At 56.2% G+C, this 20,478-nt stretch overlaps 1 protein-coding gene across 1 annotated transcript; it reads left to right on the plus strand.

The window, feature by feature from the left end:
* The first annotated feature begins 3,057 nt into the window (after positions 1 to 3,057).
* STK35 (serine/threonine kinase 35) lies at positions 3,058 to 19,541 on the plus strand. Its single transcript, XM_074553719.1, has 3 exons — positions 3,058 to 3,588; positions 8,861 to 9,608; positions 15,422 to 19,541. Exons 1-2 carry the CDS (start codon positions 3,180 to 3,182, stop codon positions 9,571 to 9,573), a joined length of 1,122 nt encoding a protein of 373 aa, XP_074409820.1. The 5' UTR covers positions 3,058 to 3,179; the 3' UTR covers positions 9,574 to 9,608; positions 15,422 to 19,541.
* The last annotated feature ends 937 nt before the right edge of the window (positions 19,542 to 20,478 follow it).

The raw sequence follows: 20,478 nt of genomic DNA on the forward strand, positions 1-20,478 counted from the left end.
CAAACGACCACAGCACCCCGGGCGAGGGGCTGTGGGCAGCCCTCGGGCAGTTTAACCCTTGCTGCTGGGACTGATGGCCGTGCGGGCACCACAGACACGGCGGGGTGGAGCATTTCTACACCAAAGCCATTATTTTTGTATGGATATGTGTATATGTACATATGCACCCAGCGGCCTGGGGTGCAGTCACCTCCCCGCACAGGGTAATTGCACACGAGGGAGACGGGTTAGAGATTGAACAAATCCCCAGGACGCAGAGGGAAAAGTTGTTTGGAATGAGGCTCCTTCCCTTTGCTCCGGGTGGGAGGTCGAATTACTCCTGTCCCCAGAGCACAGTGCCACCGGTCTACTGAGCTGGGTAAGAGGGTCCTGCACCGGTCCAGGGCGTGGAGGGTGACAGGGTCCCCCGGGAGAGGAGCTGGAAGCCAGCCCACCCACCAGCAACTCAACTTAATATTCATCTGTCTCTTCCTAATGGGAAAGTGTCTCTGAGTCACACTGACATTTCCCTGGGACAATGGTAATTAAGTACCTGGGTAAGTGAAATGTGCGGTAATAGAAAAGTTAACTTTTCCTAACTACATGAGTGAAAGGCGCGTTCGGCGAGGAGGGGGCCGAGCGTGTCAGGCACCCGCGGAAGCAGTGGGAGTTAATGCCAGCTGGCGTCACACGGCGCTGCCGCTCTGTCCCTGAGCCCCCAGGCCCCCCCGAAGGACCCTGCCCCGGAGCAGCCAGGGCTCCCCATGCTCTGGCGTGCGGTAAATCGGCCCTGCACCTGGTACAAGCTCTGCCGGGGCTGTCCCTGAGCAGGGGGACCGCGACCCAGAACTCTTGCGGGAGCATCCCCAGGAAAGCAGTGGCTGCTGTGGGTGCTCCAGCACGGTCAGCTTTATCCCGTTCAGGGACACGGCTTTTCCAGAAACTCCCAAAACGTTTGCACTCCTGCCTGGCCTTGCCGTACGCAGGAGAGGGAGGTGTTCAGACGCATTTTGCGGGACATGGGGAGAAACACCGCGGTTTCTGCTCCAAACCGCCGGCGGAGCTCCGGTCCAGCGAGCCTCCGGCGAATGGAGCACCGAGCAGGGGACGGCCAGCGCTGCCCAGGCGGGCACACGGTAACCTCCCTGCGTGGGCAGGAGGCACAAGTGCCACTCCACGGCGGTACGAGGAGCGGCGCTCTCGTAAACACGGCGAGTCACGCCGCTGCCACCGCCGCTGCCGAGCGGCACCGGGGGCGCGGGGCTGCGGCGTGACCCCCGCAGCCTCCCCGGGAGGAGAAGTGGCTCCACTTAAAAATAAATTGAGGTCAAACCACTTGCAGGAGCTGCAGCCGGCGCCGTGACACCGGGGGCAGACCTGCATTAGAGTCGCCGGTGGCTCCGGGGGTCGCCGTCCCTTCCCCGCGGGCACCGGCATGACGCAGCCGGGAGCTGCTGGGGCTGCGTGATGGCAGCGGCACATGGCCCAGCAGTGGGGCAAGAAATCTGGGAATCTGAGAGCTCCTCCGTGAACCGGCTCTGCAGACGCTGTCTCTGACCGGCAGCAGTGCCCGCTGCCAGCGGCACCGCGCGGGGGGCGGGAGAACGCGGGAGAGGCGGCTGGAAAAGTTCATTTGGGTTGGATCGCAATTCCCTCCCCAGATATTCCCTCCTCCTCCCGAGGAGCGGGGCGGCGGCGTGCAAAGCCCCGAGACCGGGGGCTGCCAGCAGCGCCAGGAACAGGATGAGAGCTCCGGGCAGCCCGGAGTGGATGGACACTGGTCATGCTCATGGCTCAGGGAGTGAAAAGCAATTTGGGGACGGGGACCTCTGTGGTTCACCCCACCTGCTCGCAGGAGAAAGGCCACCAAACCAGCAAAGATTCAACCCCACGGGGACACGGCCAGCCCGGGGGGACACACTGCAGGCCCGCGGTCTCCCCCGGCCCTCGCCGCCCCTCGGGGTCCCGGCGTAGGGCGGTCACCGTGTCCCGCTCTTGTTGACCAGTGCCCGTTCCACCACGCGGACACCCGGTGGGTGCCGCGCCACATTGGGGCGGCAAAACCCTCGATCCTGGCCCGCAGGGATCCTCTCGGGATCGCAGCCACTTTCCCGGGGAACTTCCAGCTGGAAACTCCTCGGGGATCCCCGGCAGTGGGGTCGAACCCTCGGAGTGGGCGCAGCGCCCGGGAGGGTCCCCGAATGCCGCCAGAGCTGTGAAACCGGCCCCGAGCCTCATGCCCGCGCCTCCCGGTGCGGCTGCACCGCGCCAGCTCGCCGAGCACCCAGCACCGCGCGGCTGCTCCCGGCGCAGCGCGTCCCGGGATTTACCGGGTGCCGAGGATTTATTTGGTCCCGGGGCAACACCCCCTCCCCGGGGAATCACCTCCCCGCCGGGTCATCACCTACAACGTGCGCACCGCCCCCCTCCCCGGTGCACCGTGTCCCGGAGCATCATTCCCCACCCCCAGCGGCATCACACGCAGCCCTCCCCGGTGCACCCCTGTCCCGCCGGTACATCCCATGCCGGGGCATCCCGCCCCCCCGCTGCGCCGCCCGTCCCGGGGCGGGGGGAGGGGGCTGCTGGGGGCGGGTCACCCCCCGCCGTTACATAAGGGGTTACGTCAGGGCGCGCGGTCACGCTCTTATCCCACCGCCGCCGCTCCCCCACCCCGCCCATTCACACTGCGCCGTGCAGCGCCCGGCCCGGAGCCGCCGCCGCTCCCCAGGTGAGCCCCGCGGGCTGGGCCCCAGCCCGCAGCGCCTCCCGCGGGCCAGGCCCGGAGGGAAGGGACGGAGGGGGGAGACCCGCGGCGGACGCCGGGGCCCCCATGACCGGCCTGTTTACACCGGCGCGGCGCGTACCACCGTGGCGGGGGAGCGGGAGGGGCCTGCCGCCGCGCTGAGCCCCGGCCGCGCCGAGCCGCGCTGGCGGCCCCGCGACCCGGTTACCGCGCCCGGGGCGGCAAACCCGGACCTCTCTTTCCGAGTACGGGGCCGGCACCGGGGAGAGGCCGAGCCCCGGCGCGGCGGCCGCCGCCCCCCCCCGGCGCCGCGGTGGTTCGCGCCGCGCGGCCGCGATTGGCCGAGCGCTTAAAGCGGCCGGCAGCGCGCGCTTTTCCGCCCCGCGGCGCGGCGGCGGCATCGGCGCGTGCCCCCTCGCCCGCGCGGCGCTGCCCGGCACGCGGGGCGGGGGGGGCCATGGACGGCGGCCGCCGCGGGACACAAAGGATAGGGCGGCGGCGGCGGGCGACGCGGCGAGGGGCCATGGCGGCGGCGGTGGCGGCCGGGCCGGGCATCGGCGGCGGCGGCGGCCCGCGGTACAGCCTGCTGGCCGAGATCGGCCGCGGCGCCTACGGCGTGGTGTACGAGGCGGTGTCGGGCCGCAGCGGCGCCCGGCTGGCGGTGAAGCGGATCCGTTGCGACGCTCCCGAGAACGTGGAGCTGGCGCTGGCCGAGTTCTGGGCCCTGACGAGCCTCCGGCGGCAGCACCCCAACGTGGTGCGCTTCGAGGAGTGCGTCCTGCAGCGGCACGGCCTGGGGCAGCGCATGAGCCACGGCAACAAGCGCAGCCAGTTCTACCTGCGCCTCGTCGAGACCTCCCTCAAAGGTACCGGCACCCCCGGGGCCGCCCCGGCTCGGCCCCAACGCCCTCCGGGGCCTGCGGGGGCCCTGTCCCTGGCACCCGTGTCACCCATCCCCAGCCCTGACCCCCTGGATGTGCCGCCTCCCTGCTGCCCTCAGTGACCCCCGCACCCGGATCCTCCTGCCCCAGTCCCAGGTTACACCCCCGGAGCAGGTGGCTGCTGGGATGCCCCATGCGGGACATCTGGATTTGTCCCCTTTCTTCATGGACACCCTTCCACAGTACCCACACCTCAGGCACTGCTGCTGCCTTGTTTGCTACCCATCACCCCAGTGCTCAAATCCTTCCTGGGCATTGCCTGTGATTAGCAGCACCCAAAGCTCCCCCCAGCTGTCACAATGTTCTTCCTCCCACCTTGCCTCACTGCATTTCCAGTGTAACCACTCTGGGCTCTTCCCTCAGCACCCATTGCCCCTGCACGCTTGGGGTCCTCTCTGGGCTATCTGCTCCAGGCTTGCTCCTATCACCCATCTCTGTCCTGTCCCTACAGGGCTCCCCACAGGGTCACTTTGCTGCCACTCACCCTGAACACACCTGAGGGACCCTTGTCTGGACTCTATGCCCCTGTGCTCTGCATCCCTTCCACTCTCCTGTACTATTCTCCCAGGAAACCATTCCCTAAGCCCCACCCATGTCTTGCAGGAGTGCCAGTGGGGTCCCTCCATGTGCCTTCCAGTCCTGAGGAGCCCTCTTGCCACCTCCAGGCTCAAATCTAACCCTTGGGGAACATCCCTGTGTGCTGGATCCCTGGCCAGCACTACTTGTCCTCCCTTACACCCCAAATCCTGGGGCTCCATCTGCTACCCTGGCCTGTGCCACAGCCCACACACATCCCCTTGGGGACCTTCACAGCCTGTGACTGTGCCCCAGTCACACCAAGGGGACATCTCCCCCTCTCTGCTCAATGTACTGTCCCATCTCTGAGCACCCCAAGGCTGCAGCCTGTTAGGGCTCAAGCTCTCACAGCTTTAGGACTGTCCCCGTGTCCCTCCCATTGCTGGCTCTATGGGAACAGCCCTGGAGGCACTAATGCCTGTAGCCAGGGCTGATACCTCCATTTTCCCTGGGGTCCCTCAGCAGCATCGTGGGACTGTCAGAGGTCACCTTCTCCTGTCACAGTGTCGATGGTTGTGATGGTGACCTCTCCAAAGTGCTCCCTCCCTTTGCTCCCTTGGCTGCTTGTCAGACCCAGCTTTGCCAGTGTGCTGTGAAGATGTGGAAAAATACAGGAGCCCTGTGCCCTCGCTGCCCCTGTGCCACCCAGCCTGCTGTGAGGAAAACCAACCCCCCCAATCCTTCCTTCCCCAAACTTGTGTGCCAGAATTCCTGTCAGCTCCTTGGGGTGCTCAGTGTCCCTGATCCCCAGTGTAGGCAGCCCCCAGACCCTGTGGCAGGCACAGAGTTCATGCAAAGCTCCCGAGATCCATCCTCTGAGCAAACCTGTGGCTCTGACTGTCCCTGCCTTGCCTGTCCCCTCTGTGTCCCTGCTGGGTGGACATGTCCAAACGTGCCTGGCTCTCCCCGTGCATCCCAGCTCCTGATCTTCTTCACACAGACACCCAAGGGAGGCTCCCTGAGAAGGGCAGTGTCCAAATTCCTGTACAGCCAGGGTACACAGCTCCCTGGGACAGGAGCCAGCTCTTCCCTTCGGGTGTGTCCAGCTGTAGCAGGAGTGAGGGGTCCTGCCCCCTCTGTCGTGCTGCACACCCTGAGGCGAGCTGGCTCGGCTTGGGGAGAGCCCTTGGGTAGCTGCAGGTGCCCCATGTGCAGGTGGGGAAGGAGACCCGTGGATGCCCCATCTCTGGAGGGGGTTGAGCCTTCTGAATTCCCAGCAGTGGGGAGGGCTTTGCCTGCCCTTGTCCTACAGCAGCCCCTCAGAGGGGAGCAGAGCTGGACAGGAGTGGTTGGACTCCCCAAACCAAGCTGGGGCACATTCTCCTTCCCCTCTGCCTGGGGCTGCGTTGTTCCAGGCAGCCTGTGCTCGCTGCCTTCCCAAGCCTTGGCTCTGATAGATGTGGATAAATGTTTTCACAACAAAAGGCTGTGCTGGATGAGCCCTGCAGGTCTGTCCCTGCCTGCCTGTGGTGTCCGTGGCGCTGCGCTCCGTGCCATTCTGCACGACCGCAGCTGGGCTATTTACGGGCCAGCACAGATGCTGTGCCAACGTGCCGGGGCTCAGGGCACGGCCAGGATTAATCTGAGACTCTGAATTGGAGCACAACTGTCGGGATACAGGCGGGGTTTGCTCTCAGCTACGGCCAGAGGCTGAACCTTTAGCGTTTTAACGAGGTGTGGAGTAATTAAATTTGAAGGAATAATTAAATTTAAAGGGCAGGGTGTGAAAAGGAAGGTGGAAGCTCGGTGCTGAGCTGGAGGAGAGGCACCCGTGCTATGTGCTCAGAACCCTGTCAAAGAGCACCTCCAGTGCTTGTGCACATCACATGCCCTTCTTGTTCCCAACCTAGAGCAGTGACAGAGCTGCCTTAAGTGAACAGGTATAAGGTGTTGCTTCCTGTTCCTCCTATGTCATCTGTGGGGCCATGAACCCGCCACCAGCACTCAGCCTCACTCATGGGCTGCCCTGGCATCACCTCTGTGTGTTGCCATCATTCCAACTGCCTGGAATTCCATGCTGCCAGCTCCCATGTCTCTGGTGCAGCCTCCTTGCACAGAGGGAGTCAGAGGTTGCATGTGCTGGTGGGCACTGGGATGCTGCTTCTGCTCTCACTGGATTTTCATTTCCCCTGTGCAGCTAAGCAAATTAGCATGCTGTTAATGAGCTCCCCGGGATGGGGTGGGGGAGGTGTGTGTGTGCTGCTGGAAAGATGGAGTGTGAGTGTGTGCCATGCTGTGTTTGGGCAGGGAGCACATGGGGATGCTGGCTTGGTGATAGAGAACAGGTCCAGCCTGTCATTGGCATCTCCTCAGCTCCTGACTGCTTGTCTGCAGTTTGCTAACATCTCATCTTTAGGGAGCATCTTGCCAGCTCTTTATGTTTAAAGCTGTTTGTTTTGAAGGCAGGAAGATGATTTAACAACTAAAACACTTTCAGATTATAGAAAGAAAATGAGGAAATATTACTTTTGGCTTAAGCCTCCACTCACAACGCTCCACCCAAAGTGAAGTGCCTGGTGCTCGCAGCCACTGCTGGATCCCCGTCATCTTTCCTGCGTTTGCTGACGTTCAGGGGCCAAGTTTTAAGTCAGAGCCTTCCTTATGCTAAAAACAAACCTTGGCTTGTCAGAGCTAACAGGTCCTGGCTGCTGCTGAGCCAGTGTTTGAGCCACTGCCTGTGGGAAGGGGCTGCCAGCAGTGCTGTGTGGATGCTCCCCCTGGCTGTGTGTGAGGGATGTGGGGCTCTGCCGTGCTCCCTGTCATGGTTTGACTCCTGGCAGAGAAGAGACAGACACTCCTGCTGCCTGTGTTGGGGCTGTGTGGCTGCAGAGGGGAGCAGGAAATCCAGCCCCTGTGTCCTGCTGTGATGTCTCTGAGATTTAACAAATCAAAGTGATGGCAGCTGTGTGAGCTGGGGCTGTCCTGGCTGTGCCAGGGTCTCTGCTCCCATGCTGTCATGCCAAAGGTGGCTTGCACCAGAGAAGCTGCTTTTCCTGGTCAGCATTTTGGTCTCCAGAGCCAAGCTGTCCTGTGCTGCTCCCAGCTGGTCCTTTCATGGTGAGCCTCCTTCCAGCCAGATGAGACCCCCAGAGTGCACCCAGTGCCCTGTGTAACTCCACCCTGTTCTTTCATCCCCTAGATCTGACCTTCAGACCTAATCTCAGCAGAAGATTGCTGAGGATGGGGAGGTGCAGCCAAATCTTTCTGTTGTGCAGATTTCCATTTCCATAGCAGTAGCCATGGATACAGACTGTTTGTGCAAATAACCAATATTCCCACCCACACTGACTGCTGACCAGTGCAGCCCAGGGCTGAGTGGCCCTGGTAGTCCTTGGCTTTACCTGCTGCTGGAAGTTTTTTGCTTTCCCAGATGCTCTCTAGGGCTTTGCTCAAACAAAACCCAACTTTGTCAAGTGGGTGGAGTTATGTAACTGCTTTCCAAAACACTTGAGTTCAGCTGTGGGACTTTATAGCTGTGGCAGAGGTGAGTGGTATCCTCCAGCTTCTCTCTTATGGTACTTGAAGATAAGAAATCAATTTCTGCAGCAAAATGGTGCTCTGGTGGTGTGTGCAGGCTCTGCCAATCACCTGGGTGCTCTCTGGAGGAGACTTGGGGTCTGACCCTGGGGTTTGCATTCCTGGCATCAGCTAATGGGGATGGGTCTGTTGCCAATGCTCCCTGGGGCATCCTGGCATCCCTGGGGAGCACCAGTGGCAGACCTGGTCCCATTAGCTGATATGATGCTGTTGTGTTCTTCACATGTCTAATTGATGTACAAGAGAGTCCTTCCTTAGGCAGGAGTTCTATGGAGTAAACCTGAGATGCTCTGAGCTTGAGGAGCTCAGTTTGATGTCTGGTGAAGGAAGAAGCTGTTTGGGGTGAAATACTGAGTAGTAGGAGTATTTACAGTCACAAGTGTGGCTGAGATTACACTCACCCAACATTTTGCAGCTTGGACCTCCAGTTTCTTCTCATTAAAGACTTGGCACTTAATGAAAGCTGTATGAAGTGGCAGAGTTTCCCCAGCACAAATGCAATCCTTAAGTGCACCGATGTGTTCTGGGAAGACCCAGTGGGCCATAGGGCTTGGACACTGCTGTGACCACTCTTGGCAGGTCTGTGCTGGCAGTGTGAAGGGCTGTGATTTACTCCCTGTATGCAGTTCCAGTAAAGTGTATGCAATGAGCCAGCCCTTGCCTCCTGCAGCAGAGCTGAGGTGGGAGAGGAGGCATTCACAGAAGTGATTTATTTTTCCTGTAGCCTCACTGCTAATTATGCTTTTAGCCTCTGCTGCTTTGGCTGTCAGAGCCTGGGGAGAATGGCCTGCTGGTAGGACTGAAGAACATGTGTTCTCTGCACTTTGCTGGGAGGAGGACGTCCCTGAGCTGGTTCCCAGCAGTGGGTTTGGGTAAACATGGTGCTGGTGTGTCCTGCTCAACAGGATCCCAAAGCACTTGAAGCCACAGCAGTGCCAGCATCACTGCAGTGCAATAGGTCCCAGTCACATTCCCAAAATTTTTGTTATCCACATAAACCAGACCTGTTCCTCAGCCATCCTGGCTTAGTGTGGACTTTAAAATGTGTATGACAAAACCCACTTTTTTTTTCTCTTCTGGTCAGGTGAGAGGATCCTGGGCTATGCAGAGGAGCCTTGCTACCTGTGGTTTGTCATGGAGTTCTGTGAAGGAGGAGACCTCAACCAGTACGTGCTGTCCCGAAGGCCCGACCCTGCCACCAACAAGAGCTTCATGCTGCAGCTGACCAGTGCCATTGCCTTCCTGCACAAGAACCACATTGTCCACCGGGACCTGAAGCCAGACAACATCCTGATAACTGAGAAATCTGGCGCTCCTGTGCTCAAGGTGGCTGACTTTGGGCTGAGCAAGGTCTGTGCTGGCCTGACTGCTCGGGGCAAGGAGGGTGGGTATGAGAACAAAAATGTGAATGTGAACAAGTACTGGCTGTCCTCAGCCTGTGGCTCTGATTTCTACATGGCACCCGAGGTGTGGGAGGGACACTACACTGCCAAGGCTGACATCTTTGCCCTCGGCATCATCATCTGGGCCATGATTGAGAGGATCACCTTCATTGATGCTGAGACCAAGAAGGAGCTGCTGGGGACTTACATCAAGCAGGGGACCGAGATTGTGCCCGTCGGGGAAGCGCTGCTAGAAAACCCAAAGATGGAGCTGCACATCCCTCAGAAACGCAGGACTTCCATGTCTGAGGGGATCAAGCAGCTCTTGAAAGACATGTTGGCTGCTAACCCACAGGATCGACCTGATGCCTTTGAGCTTGAAACCAGAATGGACCAGGTTACATGTGCTGCTTAAATTCAGGGCAGGGCACCGCTGTGCTTTGCAGCTGGGTAAGTGATTCACATTTTTTGTCTTGTTTCTGTCCAATAGTGCAGTTTGTAGTGACACAAAGGAGTCTTTTATGTTCTTAGAGCTATTTCTATAGTGACTCATCAGAGCACTGCTTCTGAGGTTGTTTTCACCTATTCTACTGCAAAAATAAAATAGAGGTGAGAAATAGAATTAGCAGCTGCACATCCTGTCACTGCCCAAGGGCCCAGTGGAGCTGGAAGGACTGGGCAGGAGCCTTGCTCCTCAGAAGTCCTGGCTGGTGACTGAGACAGGCTGGGGCACTGCAGAGACACCTGCAAGCACTTGGTATAAGCTTTGGTGACATCTGTCTCTCTCAGGGTCAGGGAGGGATCTGCCAGTTCTGCCTCCTCTGCTGTGTGATATAATTTTCACAGTCTGTGCTGGAGCTCCCTGTCTAGCACCCTCCCCCTCCTCTGTGACACTTGGACAGGACACCTCGGGGCCCAGCTGGCTCAGTGAGTAGTACCAAGTGGCACATCTGGCTTGGCACAGAACTCTTTGCTTTCACCTACGAGACACATGGGTCCATCCTGTGGCTCTGTTTCATTTCCCTATTCAAGGCAGGACTTCCCTTTGGTGTGAACGTCAGTGCCCAGACCCAGGAGATGCTTTGGTCTCCAGCATCTGTGTTTGTAGACCTGTGTCTGCTAAGGAAGGAAGCTTAAAAACAGCTCTGCTCAGACTGAGCTCAGCTCTGTCCAGAGTCCCCTCCCTTCTCCCTCCCTGCTAAACAATCTTAAGCTCAGAGGTCTTGATCCTGAGGCCTGGGTGGTCACACCAGGCCAGGAAGGACCCCAGGGATGTGGTTTAGCTGGCAGTGTCCCTCAGCAGTGACACAGAAGGACTGGGAGGTGTTGCCTACATGGCAAAGCTGTCTGTAAACAGAAGCTGTTACTAGGGATTCTCCCAGCCAAACATTTCAATGAAACTGAAGAATTACAGATTACCAGGGGTGAGGCTGACATCTTTCCAGCCCACATCCTTTCTCAGGCTCCTGCAGAGCTGCCTGCCCATCACTGGTCCCAGGAGGTCTTTGACAGCCTGCCTGTGTCTGGTGCTGTCACCACAGCTTGGGCCCAGCCCTCATCTCACCCCAAAACCACAAACAGCCAGCTGGACTGGAGCTGACCATGGATGCAAGAGGGCAAAGAGGGAGGAAATCATGTCCCTGGCCAGCATGCACCAGCCCTCAGCTGATGGCTGTGTGCCTGTCCAGTTCTGAGAGCAAGCCCCCAGCAGCAGGCAGTGGGGAAGGTGGAGGTGTTTTGGCAGGTTTTGTTAAAACTCCTCTTTGCTGCCACCTGAGGGTTCCTGAGCTTAAGGAAAATGCTGTGGGGCCTGACCCCCCCTGTCTGTCTGCCCAGGTACACTCTGTGCTGTTTGTAGAGAAACAGGGATGGAAATGGAAAAACCCATTGGGTGGATCTTGTTCTTTTCTGTTGGTTTGTCCAAACTGGTCCACAGACATCCCCTCTGCGCTCTTCCACCCACAAAATGTTTACCACCCATCTCAAGTGCGAGTAACTGATTCAAGCACTGCTGCCTGGGGCTGGATACTGGTCCCAGTGAAGTGTGGGCTGGGGATTAGGGTGGGGGAGTGAATCTGTGGAAATGAGAGCCCTTAAGATGGGTGTGCTCCAGCCGCGGGGCAGACACCCTGCCCCGTGCCCGGGGCTGTGGGAGCAGCGCTGCCGCACGTGGAGGGTCAGGCCGGGCTCTGCCATCTGCGCTGCCTCTGTGCTGCCACGATGCTGCTGCGTTATGCAACCGGCCCCTGCCCTCGGGGGAAATTCATCCTGCGCAGATCTGCGGAATAGTACATGAAGGGATAACAAACACCGAGGGGACAGTCCTACCCCGCGGCTGTTTGCTCAGACCCAGCTGCCTCCTGCAGCCCCCCCCAAGTCCATCCGTGAGTCTGCACCGATGGCTCCGTCGTGACACAGCTGCGGCAGCCAGGGATGCTCTTACATAACCCAACCTGGCACATGGAGCGTGGCTGCCTGGCCCACATAGAGCCCAGCACCAGCCATATGTCCCTGCAAAGCCACAGTGTTCTTTGCCTCACTCGTGGGGCAGCCAGAATATATATATATATATATATATATATATATGGTGCACTTTCTGTGTGGTTTTCCTGGTGTACTTGTGTATTCAAATCAGCCTTCTTCTGGCTGCTATTAAATGCAAATCTCAAATTGGAAACCTGCTTGAGAAGCTTAAAATGGGATTTAGAGCAGAGCCTGAATTCTGCTCTCAGGTAATTTTAGTTGACCGAGAAACTCACGTAACCTCTCCCAACTTATTTGTGGCACTGGCGTGTGGCTTTGCTCTGCTGGGTCATGCAGCAGGTTCCTCCCCAGGACAGTTCAGACCTGCTCAGCCTTGGTTCATGTCATAACCTGGAAAACTGTAACCCTTCCTGACCCAGGGAATCGGATTTTTGCTTATTCTTTGCTATGCCACTGACCTCTTCAGATTTTGCTTCATGTCTCAGCAGCTTCAGCTTCAGTTCTGCCACGGATGCTGCTCACACCTGAGAGCTTCATGCTCTGTTACCCTTCCAAAATGCAGATAGGAAATGTCAGTTCTCAGAAAGGAAGGTGTTTTTTGCTTGGTTTATGCGGGCTGCCTGAGGTGGAGATAACTCATTATCTCCTTGCTTTTCCCACCGCTGGTGGCACTGTTGCAAGTAGTTCAAGCAGAGGTGGGCAGCATTTCTGTGGGAAAAACAAAGGTATTCTGTTTTTCATTTGAACACTTCTTCCCTACCTTCTGCAAATATTTAGATAAAGCCAAGTTTATCTACAGCTCTCTAGAGTTGTTGGCAAAAGCTGCCTTTTGGGCAAAGAGGACAAAAGCCTTTCTAGTACAATTGGGGAGTGGCTGAGTTGTGCATCACCCACCACTGACAGTTATGTGTTTAAGAAACTTTGCAGTTTTGGTTCACACAGGACATCAAACTATGATGGTTGTGATCAGTGTAGAGGCAGCTTCTTCTGGTAGATTTGTATTCCATGATATTTTCACTGTGGATAAAACAGTTGGTCTGATTTTGGGTGGATGCTCAAGATGAATGGCAAGAATCTGTGCAGGCTGAAGCCTCTCAGGGGCTGTCATGAGCAGGATGGTGTTCAATAGTTGTGGCCAGTCTGGTTCTCTCCAGCACTCCTCTCTCACTGGGTTTGATTATTCCAATTTCAGCTGAAAGTGGCTGTTTGTGTTTGCATTGTTCTGCTCTTTGCATTTTACACGTGCACCAAGAGCTGATGCTGAACAAGCTTATCTGCTCACCCTGCACGATGGTGTCTGCCCTGGCCAGAGCTCTCTGGTGCTGTGCCCAGCCACCCCCAGCACTGCTGATAAACTGCTGCCCTGTGGAATTTCAGAGCTGAAGGAAGGACAGGGATCAGGGACACAGCAGCAGCTCTGAGAGCTGTCAGTGAGCAGGGACTGCTGCATCCAATTAGATTTTGGCTGTTGGTATCACTCAGCTCAAGTTTTACTCACTGGCCTAAAGAACAGCAATTTCATTCCTAAAACAATGTTGGTTTTGACTTTGGACTGTTTTCAGTGTGGTTTGTGGATGTTGGCATGGACAAAAGCCACAGTAAAAGCAAGGTCAGTTCCTCTTAGCCATAGTAGTGAATGCAGCATCACAGGGGCCACCCCATGGAGTGGTGGCACCTTTCTGGACAGTGTTGATTCTACCTGGGGTGAAATGAAGCCTGAGGGTGACTTGGATCGTGTCAGCTCTGGCCAGTTGTATTGGTGTTTGTGTTTACTTGCTGTCATCCCTGCTTTGCCCTCTGGGGGAGGTCACTGCAGTTGGGTTTAAGGATGCACCCAAGGAATGTGTCACAAGTATAGGTACAGAGCATGAGGGAAGGCTCAGGAGGTAAATCAGGCACTCAGCTCTGTTCCCTTGCACTCTGTGTCCCCACCCAGGGGCAGATGACATGGCTAACACCAGGAGCTGCTGGTTTGTCTCTCCCTCCTCTGCACTGAGTCCTCTCTGCCATGCAGACCCCACTGCCCCTCTGTGTGACCCACACACTGGTGTCATCTTGTGTGCTGGGTGAGGGCTCCACGGGCTGCTGCTTCACATCCTGCTGATGCCAAATGAACATTGGAGCTGATTAAAGCTATAAGTGGCATCAGTGGAGGGATTAAAAGCTCTTGAACAAGCCCCTGCAAAAACGTGCGTCAGTGGGGCGAGCTCTCCTGTCTCAGAGCAGCGAGCTCAGGGCTGCTCAAGCAAGCTCCTTCCCTGATAATGTTCCTACTCCAGGGAAGCACAAACAGAAACCCTGCCCTACTTGCTAACAAAGCTGAAAAATAGGAGAAACCTTCCAGAAGAATCCTTGTGTTTGTCCTGACCTGATGTCTGTGTGCCTCTCGCCTCCTCAAACAGAGAGGCTTTATTCTGATGGCAGCCTGCAAAAGTGGCATCCCTTTGGTTAACCTCTCCTGGAAAGGAGTGTGCCCATGACCTTGCCTTCTGCTCTGAGCAGCCTTGTCCTTTAGAAATGTGTTCCTCAGGCAGGGATTTCTTTAATGAGATTTCCTAGGGCTAAGGTATTGGAGTAATTTGCTGGGCAGTAGCATTTTTTCTGCAGCAAGTCTTTCCCACTGCTCCCTTGGTGTCCCTGCAGAACCCTTTGCCCATGCCTGGTGGCCTGGGACCTGCCCCTGCTGAATGGGGGAGTTAAATCCACCCCACACATTTTTTTCCCATCTGAGTTTAGAGCTCATGAACCACCCCCACTGCTTCCCAGCACAACCACTGCCCTCAGCTCTGCTGGTGCCTACTTGAGTTTGGGACATCCTAAAGGATGGATTTTCAGTACAGAAGTGACATCATGTGTATATAGGTGTGCTGTTCTTCTGCTGTCCAGAGGGAATTTTCTGGGTTGCAGACAAACTATGTGGAAAATGCTGGTGGCTTATGTGCAGCATTGAGCATTCCATGTCCCTGAGCTCAGAGGACAGGAGGGTGCCAGGGCTGTGAATGAATGAGTGCAGCACCACTGCTGCTACAGAGACCATGGGGGTTGGTCTGTCAAAGCAAGGATTGATGCAACAAATCCAACTCTAAAATCCCTGGCATTGAGCATCCTTGTGGGCTCAGCTGTGAACCTCTCCTGCCCTGCTTCCAGTTGCACCAGCCTGGATTTTACCCACCAAACCTCTCCTGCTCTGTTTCCAGTTGCACCAGCCTGGATTTTACTCAGCTTTTGCAGAGCCACTTGTGCTGCCCTAGCTGCTGCTGACGCAGCAGGCGAGTGGTGCAGGGCAGCTCTGGGCTTGCAGCTTGTTCCACCTTTCCTGTGGAGTGCATGGAGCCAGCACTCAGAGACACATCACATGGACTCTCAAGGCCAGGCTCTGCTGTGGGAACACTTGTCCTTGTTGCAGCAGGACTGTGTGGGATGGGGCTGTGTGTGGGGGTGTGAGGAGATGCTCAGCCCCAGCCAGCCTGTCCCTGGGGCAGCTGGATGTGTGCTGTCCTTGGCAGTGTGCTCCATGCACTGCTGTCTGAGTCCTTCTGGGATAAAATCTGACTGTAAACTGAGCCCAGTCCCTGTCTGGATCAATAGCCAAAGCACTGGGCAATAGAGAGATGTGGCAGCACCCATTTTGGGCTAACTGGAGCAAGTGGGCAGCTGGCAGGAGTGGTGTCCTACACCCCTTCCATCCAGGAGCCAATGCCTGCAGTCACAATGTAGTACCTGAGACAAAGCACTGACAAACCTGACCTCTCTTTCTCCTCTCTTGTTTTTTCTTGCAGATTTATTTACCAGGGACCCATAATCTCCATTATTTACGTGCAAGAAGGAAATCAAAGATAAGGGAAGATGATAATACAGAAGATCCCTGGTCTACAGGATCTCTTGCAATGTGAAATATTTGAGTGTTACTTTTTTGTGTTGGGAAGGGTGTTGTGGGGGTGTGGGAGGGGGCTGCATGTGCCTGTGGAAGAACACAAGCTGGCAGCTGTCACTCACAAAACTTTGAAACAAGATCCAGAGAGCAGAGCTGCCCTTGCCCAGCCCTCCCCGTGTCTCCTCTGCTGCTGTTTGACTCATTAGATGTTTTTAGGGATGTGGTTCCATAAGGAAGTGGGAATCAGCAGCCTGATGGTGAGGTATACTGCCAGGCACCAGCTCTAAGTCCAGCTGGGCACAGCTTTGGGTTCAAAGCTATTGATTTTGCCTAGGGAAAATGGGAGCAAAGTGGTGGGTAGGCTTGGATTGGGAGTGCAGTGCTTTAGGAAAGAGGAATCTCTTGGTCCACATGTTGCAAGCAGCTAAATAACTTCATAGCCAGGCAGCTCCTGAATAGGTGGTGCTGCCCAGGCTTGTGAGCAGCTGACATTAGGATAGAGTAGGATAAACAAGCTGGAAAGCCATTTGGCAAAGTAGGTCTTCCCAAGCTGGATTTTATGATCATCTTTGTGACTGTATTTCTGTACAGAGGGAACTGGGGAGCTGCTGAGTACATTTTCAGGTTGACATCATCTGAGTACAAGAGAAACAAAAAGCAGTCCACTGCTCTGATCCATTTAATGCCAAACTTCAGTCGATAGGAACAATGCTGTGGAGAGAAGGAGGTTTGGCCTAATGGGTCAAGGGCTGGATTTTAGCCTCCCACAGGACACTTTTCCCTGCTAGCTAATGATCTCCAGGAAGCAAAAGGCAATGCTGCTATTCAGGATAGGCTACAGTATAGTACAGCTCAGGTCAGGAGATTGGAACCTCAGGCTGAGCACTTAAAACTCTATTTCCTTGCCTATATTTAAAGCAAAACTCATTTTCTGGGGCTGCCCTGTGTTGATGATCTTTAGACTTTGCTCACTGTAAATGCAATGTAAAGCACCACCTCTTCTCCACTCTGCAGCTTCTGAACCACCTAAAATGTTTCTCAGCAGGTGAAATCACCAGCAGTGGTTTGGGAAGTGGGGCTGGTCTGACCCAGGGTGCTCAGTCTGGAGCTGTCCATGGCCATGAGCAGGACAGAGTCCCCCTGGTCCCCTCATCCCTGGCTGTGGGAACTGCTCTTTGCCTGCAGCTTTCCTCTGCCATCACTGGAAGGTTCCTAACTGGCAGCACCTCCATGTATCTCCTCAGTGTACTGTGCTGAGCTCACAGGAATGAATGGAAATAGAGGAAATTCGGGTGGGCTCAGGCAGAGCAGGGAAAGGTTGGAGGGGCTTCTTTCTTTTTTTTCCATCTTTTCCAGAACACAAAGCTAAAGCTGTGGCTGCAGAAAGGCCTAGTCCTTCTTAGGGGGACCGAGATGCTCCAGACTGGCTGTCTGTGACTTGTGAAGGTTTGGACAGCACAAATGCACTGCCAAGCCCTTGTTCTCACACTGTGTTTGTCCCTAGGGATGTTTCTATGGGTTGCAGCTGGGTGGGATTCCTGCAGCTTCCTGTGCTGCATCCCACAGGGAGGGGAGCATGAACCATTTAGCTCAACAGTGCAGTGTTAGTGCCCTGATCACTGGACCATCCTTCCTCCACCTGGCAGAGCCTTTGCTCCTGACTGTCACAGCTGTTCTAAGCAAACCCTGGCCTGAAGGGGCGCAGTAAGAGGGCAGGAGGGGAAGCTGGAAGGCAGTGAGTGCATTGCCCTGTTCTTCTCAGGACAGGAGTGAGTCCAGCAGGCCCTGGGAGGGTCAGCCCTCTTGGTCCACTGCTGTTTCAGGCCATCTTCAAACCACACGTGTCCACCTCAGCTTTTGCATTGCAGATGTGTTTTTCAAGCAGCTTGATGTTAGTGAGCTAGACCGTAGTGCCTTACTTAGGATTTAGCAAACACTTCCAAGGAGGAGTCCTAGGGCTGCTAGCCTTTGGCCATCATGGATGTTTCCCTGATTAGTTTGTCCTTTTAAGAGCATTTCTCTCTGATTTTGCTGCTGTTTGTACTCAACTCTCCAGACTATATAGGAACCTGCCTTGTGTTTACAGCTCCCCACATCTCTCCTTCAGTTACTTTGGCCCAGACCAGCACTCCCTCTAGAACAAGGTGGGAATAGCTCAAACCTGCATATGCTGTGGGATGGAGAATGTTTAGTCTTTTCCCAGGTGGGTCTTTGGGGCCTTACCTGCCCAGCCCCTGCAGGCCAAACTTCTTCCTCTGCTGTGGATGTTTGGCACCAGGATGCACTGCTGGGATATTCCAAGTTTAAGAAGGCAATCCCGAGCCTATGGCCCATTTCCCAGCCCAGGGCCATGCTGTCTGTCTCTTCCTGGCTGCAGTGAAGCTGAGCATCCAGGTGCTGGGGGTAGCTGGTTGGTGTGGGGGGAGCCAAGCCCCCCTTGCAGAACTCTCTGAGCTCGTTGGCCTCAGATGGTGCCCACGCCAGGGGAGTGATTGTATGAAACTGTTTACTTCTGATTTTGCTGTTTACAAGAGGGATGTGGGGTGGGTGGGGGGAACAAGCCAAGCCTCAGGAGGATTGGGAACTGTGTTATCTGCACCAGCCTGCAGCAAGGCCGACAGCACCGGCATCGTGCAGGTGTCACGGGGATCTCCCGGCCAGCTTTGGTCCATGGGGAGGAAAGCAGAGGTGGCTGTAGCCTAGAGGGGTTAGATTAGCTCCCCTATGTCCCCTTGCTGCTGTGTTTGAGGTTCAGCAGTGCTAGTGACAGATAAGAGTTACCCCTGTGGTCTTCCTCTACTCCTCAGGACCCAGCTCCTTCACATATCACAGGCTCCCAGAGCCTTTCTGGAGCAATAAGATGTAAACCAAGCGTTACCATCGTCGTGGAAATCCTCCGTTGTGTGCGGTGTCTGTCTCCTCCGTATGCAGTACGAGTCTGGGTTTAAGCCTGCCAAGCATCACAGGGGAGCTGCTGCAGGCCACAAACTGGGATTTGTTTCCCTGGGCTCTCTGCAGGTCGGGAGAACAGGGAAACGCTGCTGCTTTCCTTCCTTAGCCCAGGCCTGTGCTGCCCAAGGCTCACACTACAGCTGCCCAGGGCAAGGCTGCTCCTGGTCCCCTTCCTGGCCATGCTGGCATGGGGTGGGTGAGCTCAGGGCTCCACTCCTCACAGCCCCCCTCCCATCAGCCAGTGGGAAAGCAGAGCCCCATTTCCTTTGAACAGGGGTGCAGCCAATGCTTGTGCCGCTGCTGTGGGAGGAGTTGTGCCTGTGCTCCTCAGCTGGCTACAGGCACATCCAGCATATGGGCCCTTCGTGTCCAGAAGCATTTCTCACTTCAGGGCAGGGTGTCTGGTGGGTGTAGCTGGAAGGGAAGTGCAGGGAGCTGTTCTCTTCCAGCTGTGATCTGCCAGATCATTTCCCTGCAGCCTGCACAAATGCTTTTAGCCCCGAGGGTGTCTGGGCTGCTGCAAGAGCTCACAGGGGCCACATGAGAGTGCCTGGTGGCCCCAGCCTGGCACCTATGCCCAGCAGCTGCCCAGGCCAGCATGGACCTTCAGCTCACTCACCCAGCAGAAAACAGCAGCTTTGCAGGGTGAGCTGCTTCACTACCACACCAGAGGGGTTCTGGGTGAGCCCCAGGACAGGGGCTCATGGCTGCCCCAGCCCTGCTGAGGGCTCTCCCCGCAGCTCCTGTGCTGAGTTAGCAAGAGCAGAAGGCTTAAACCCAGACTCCAAACTAAAGATAATATTAGTAAATGAATCTGTATTTTTCTTTCTTTTTTTTTTTTTTTTTTGCACAGAAGCTGGTTATCTAGGACCTATGTGTGAACAACTTTATATAAATATTTTTTGTACTTGGTTTCCTTGGGTTGGTATGAAACGTTCTATTTAAGTTTTTTGAACACTGTGGATCCCCTGATGTGTATGAATGGCAGAGGCTTTGTAAATTAAGGGACGTTTGTGTGAATAAAGTTATTTGATGGGGTTGAAAAGCCACACACAACTTGAAACGGGAGCTTTGTGTGTTTGTCCTGTGCTGTGCTGACAGCAGTGAGGTTGAAAGGGTGTTCCTGGCAGCAGTGGGCAGACCAAGGCCCTAAAGCAGCTCTGGCTCCATCCTGGAGGGCAGGTCCAGCTAAGCCTGAACTGAAACTGGGCTACCTGGAACTGGGCTAGCTGCACTGACCTCGGGGCTTAGGGCACTAAACCAAGGCACCCTGGCCAGTGCCAACCACAACGTGGCTCCCTGGCATGGAGCACTTGTGGCCCTTTATCCTTGCCCTGGATTAGGATTAGCCCCGTTCTTGATGCAGACACCAAGTAGGACATTGTGATTAGCAGGACAGGCAGGCTTGGCCTCTGTCCTTACAGAAAACCTCCCCATCCTGCCCCTTCCTCCCCATATGACCACAAGCTGGCACCCCCATGGTTCAGGAGCCAGAAAGGACCGGCTGCCCACTCTTGGAGGTGCCTGCAAACCCCCCAAGGAAAATCCCCAGCAGAGCTGCCACTTGAGCAGCCACAATGGGCTTCTCCCTTTGCACAGACCCTCTGCCCCAAATCCCAGATGCCCAAGCTGGTCACAGCAGCTGGGAGCCTCAGGTGCCAGGATGAGAAAAGCATCACGAGGCTGAGCCGCATCCTGCAGCCACGGGAGGTTTTCCTGTGGGTGATGCCCACAGGAGTGCAGCAGCCTGGGGCCACCCCGAGCCGGCGTGGGGCTCAGGATGTCCCGGCACCCTCGGCCCTTGCGTAACGGCCCCGCAGCCTCGCACGACCCGCGGCAGCCGCGCTGGGACGTGCAGGGCAGGCAGTGCTCGCTGCGCTCCCCCTGCGGCAGCCCCAGCGCCGCCGGCCGCCTGGCCGTGGGCTCCCCCCGCACGGCCGTCACCATTGTGCGCCTTAATCGCTGCCGACAGGCACCTAAAATGGATGTTTTCAGCCCAGTGGGGCCGCA

The sequence above is a fragment of the Zonotrichia albicollis genome, chromosome 17 (genome assembly GCF_047830755.1).
Source record: "Zonotrichia albicollis isolate bZonAlb1 chromosome 17, bZonAlb1.hap1, whole genome shotgun sequence".
NCBI lineage: Eukaryota > Metazoa > Chordata > Aves > Passeriformes > Passerellidae > Zonotrichia > Zonotrichia albicollis.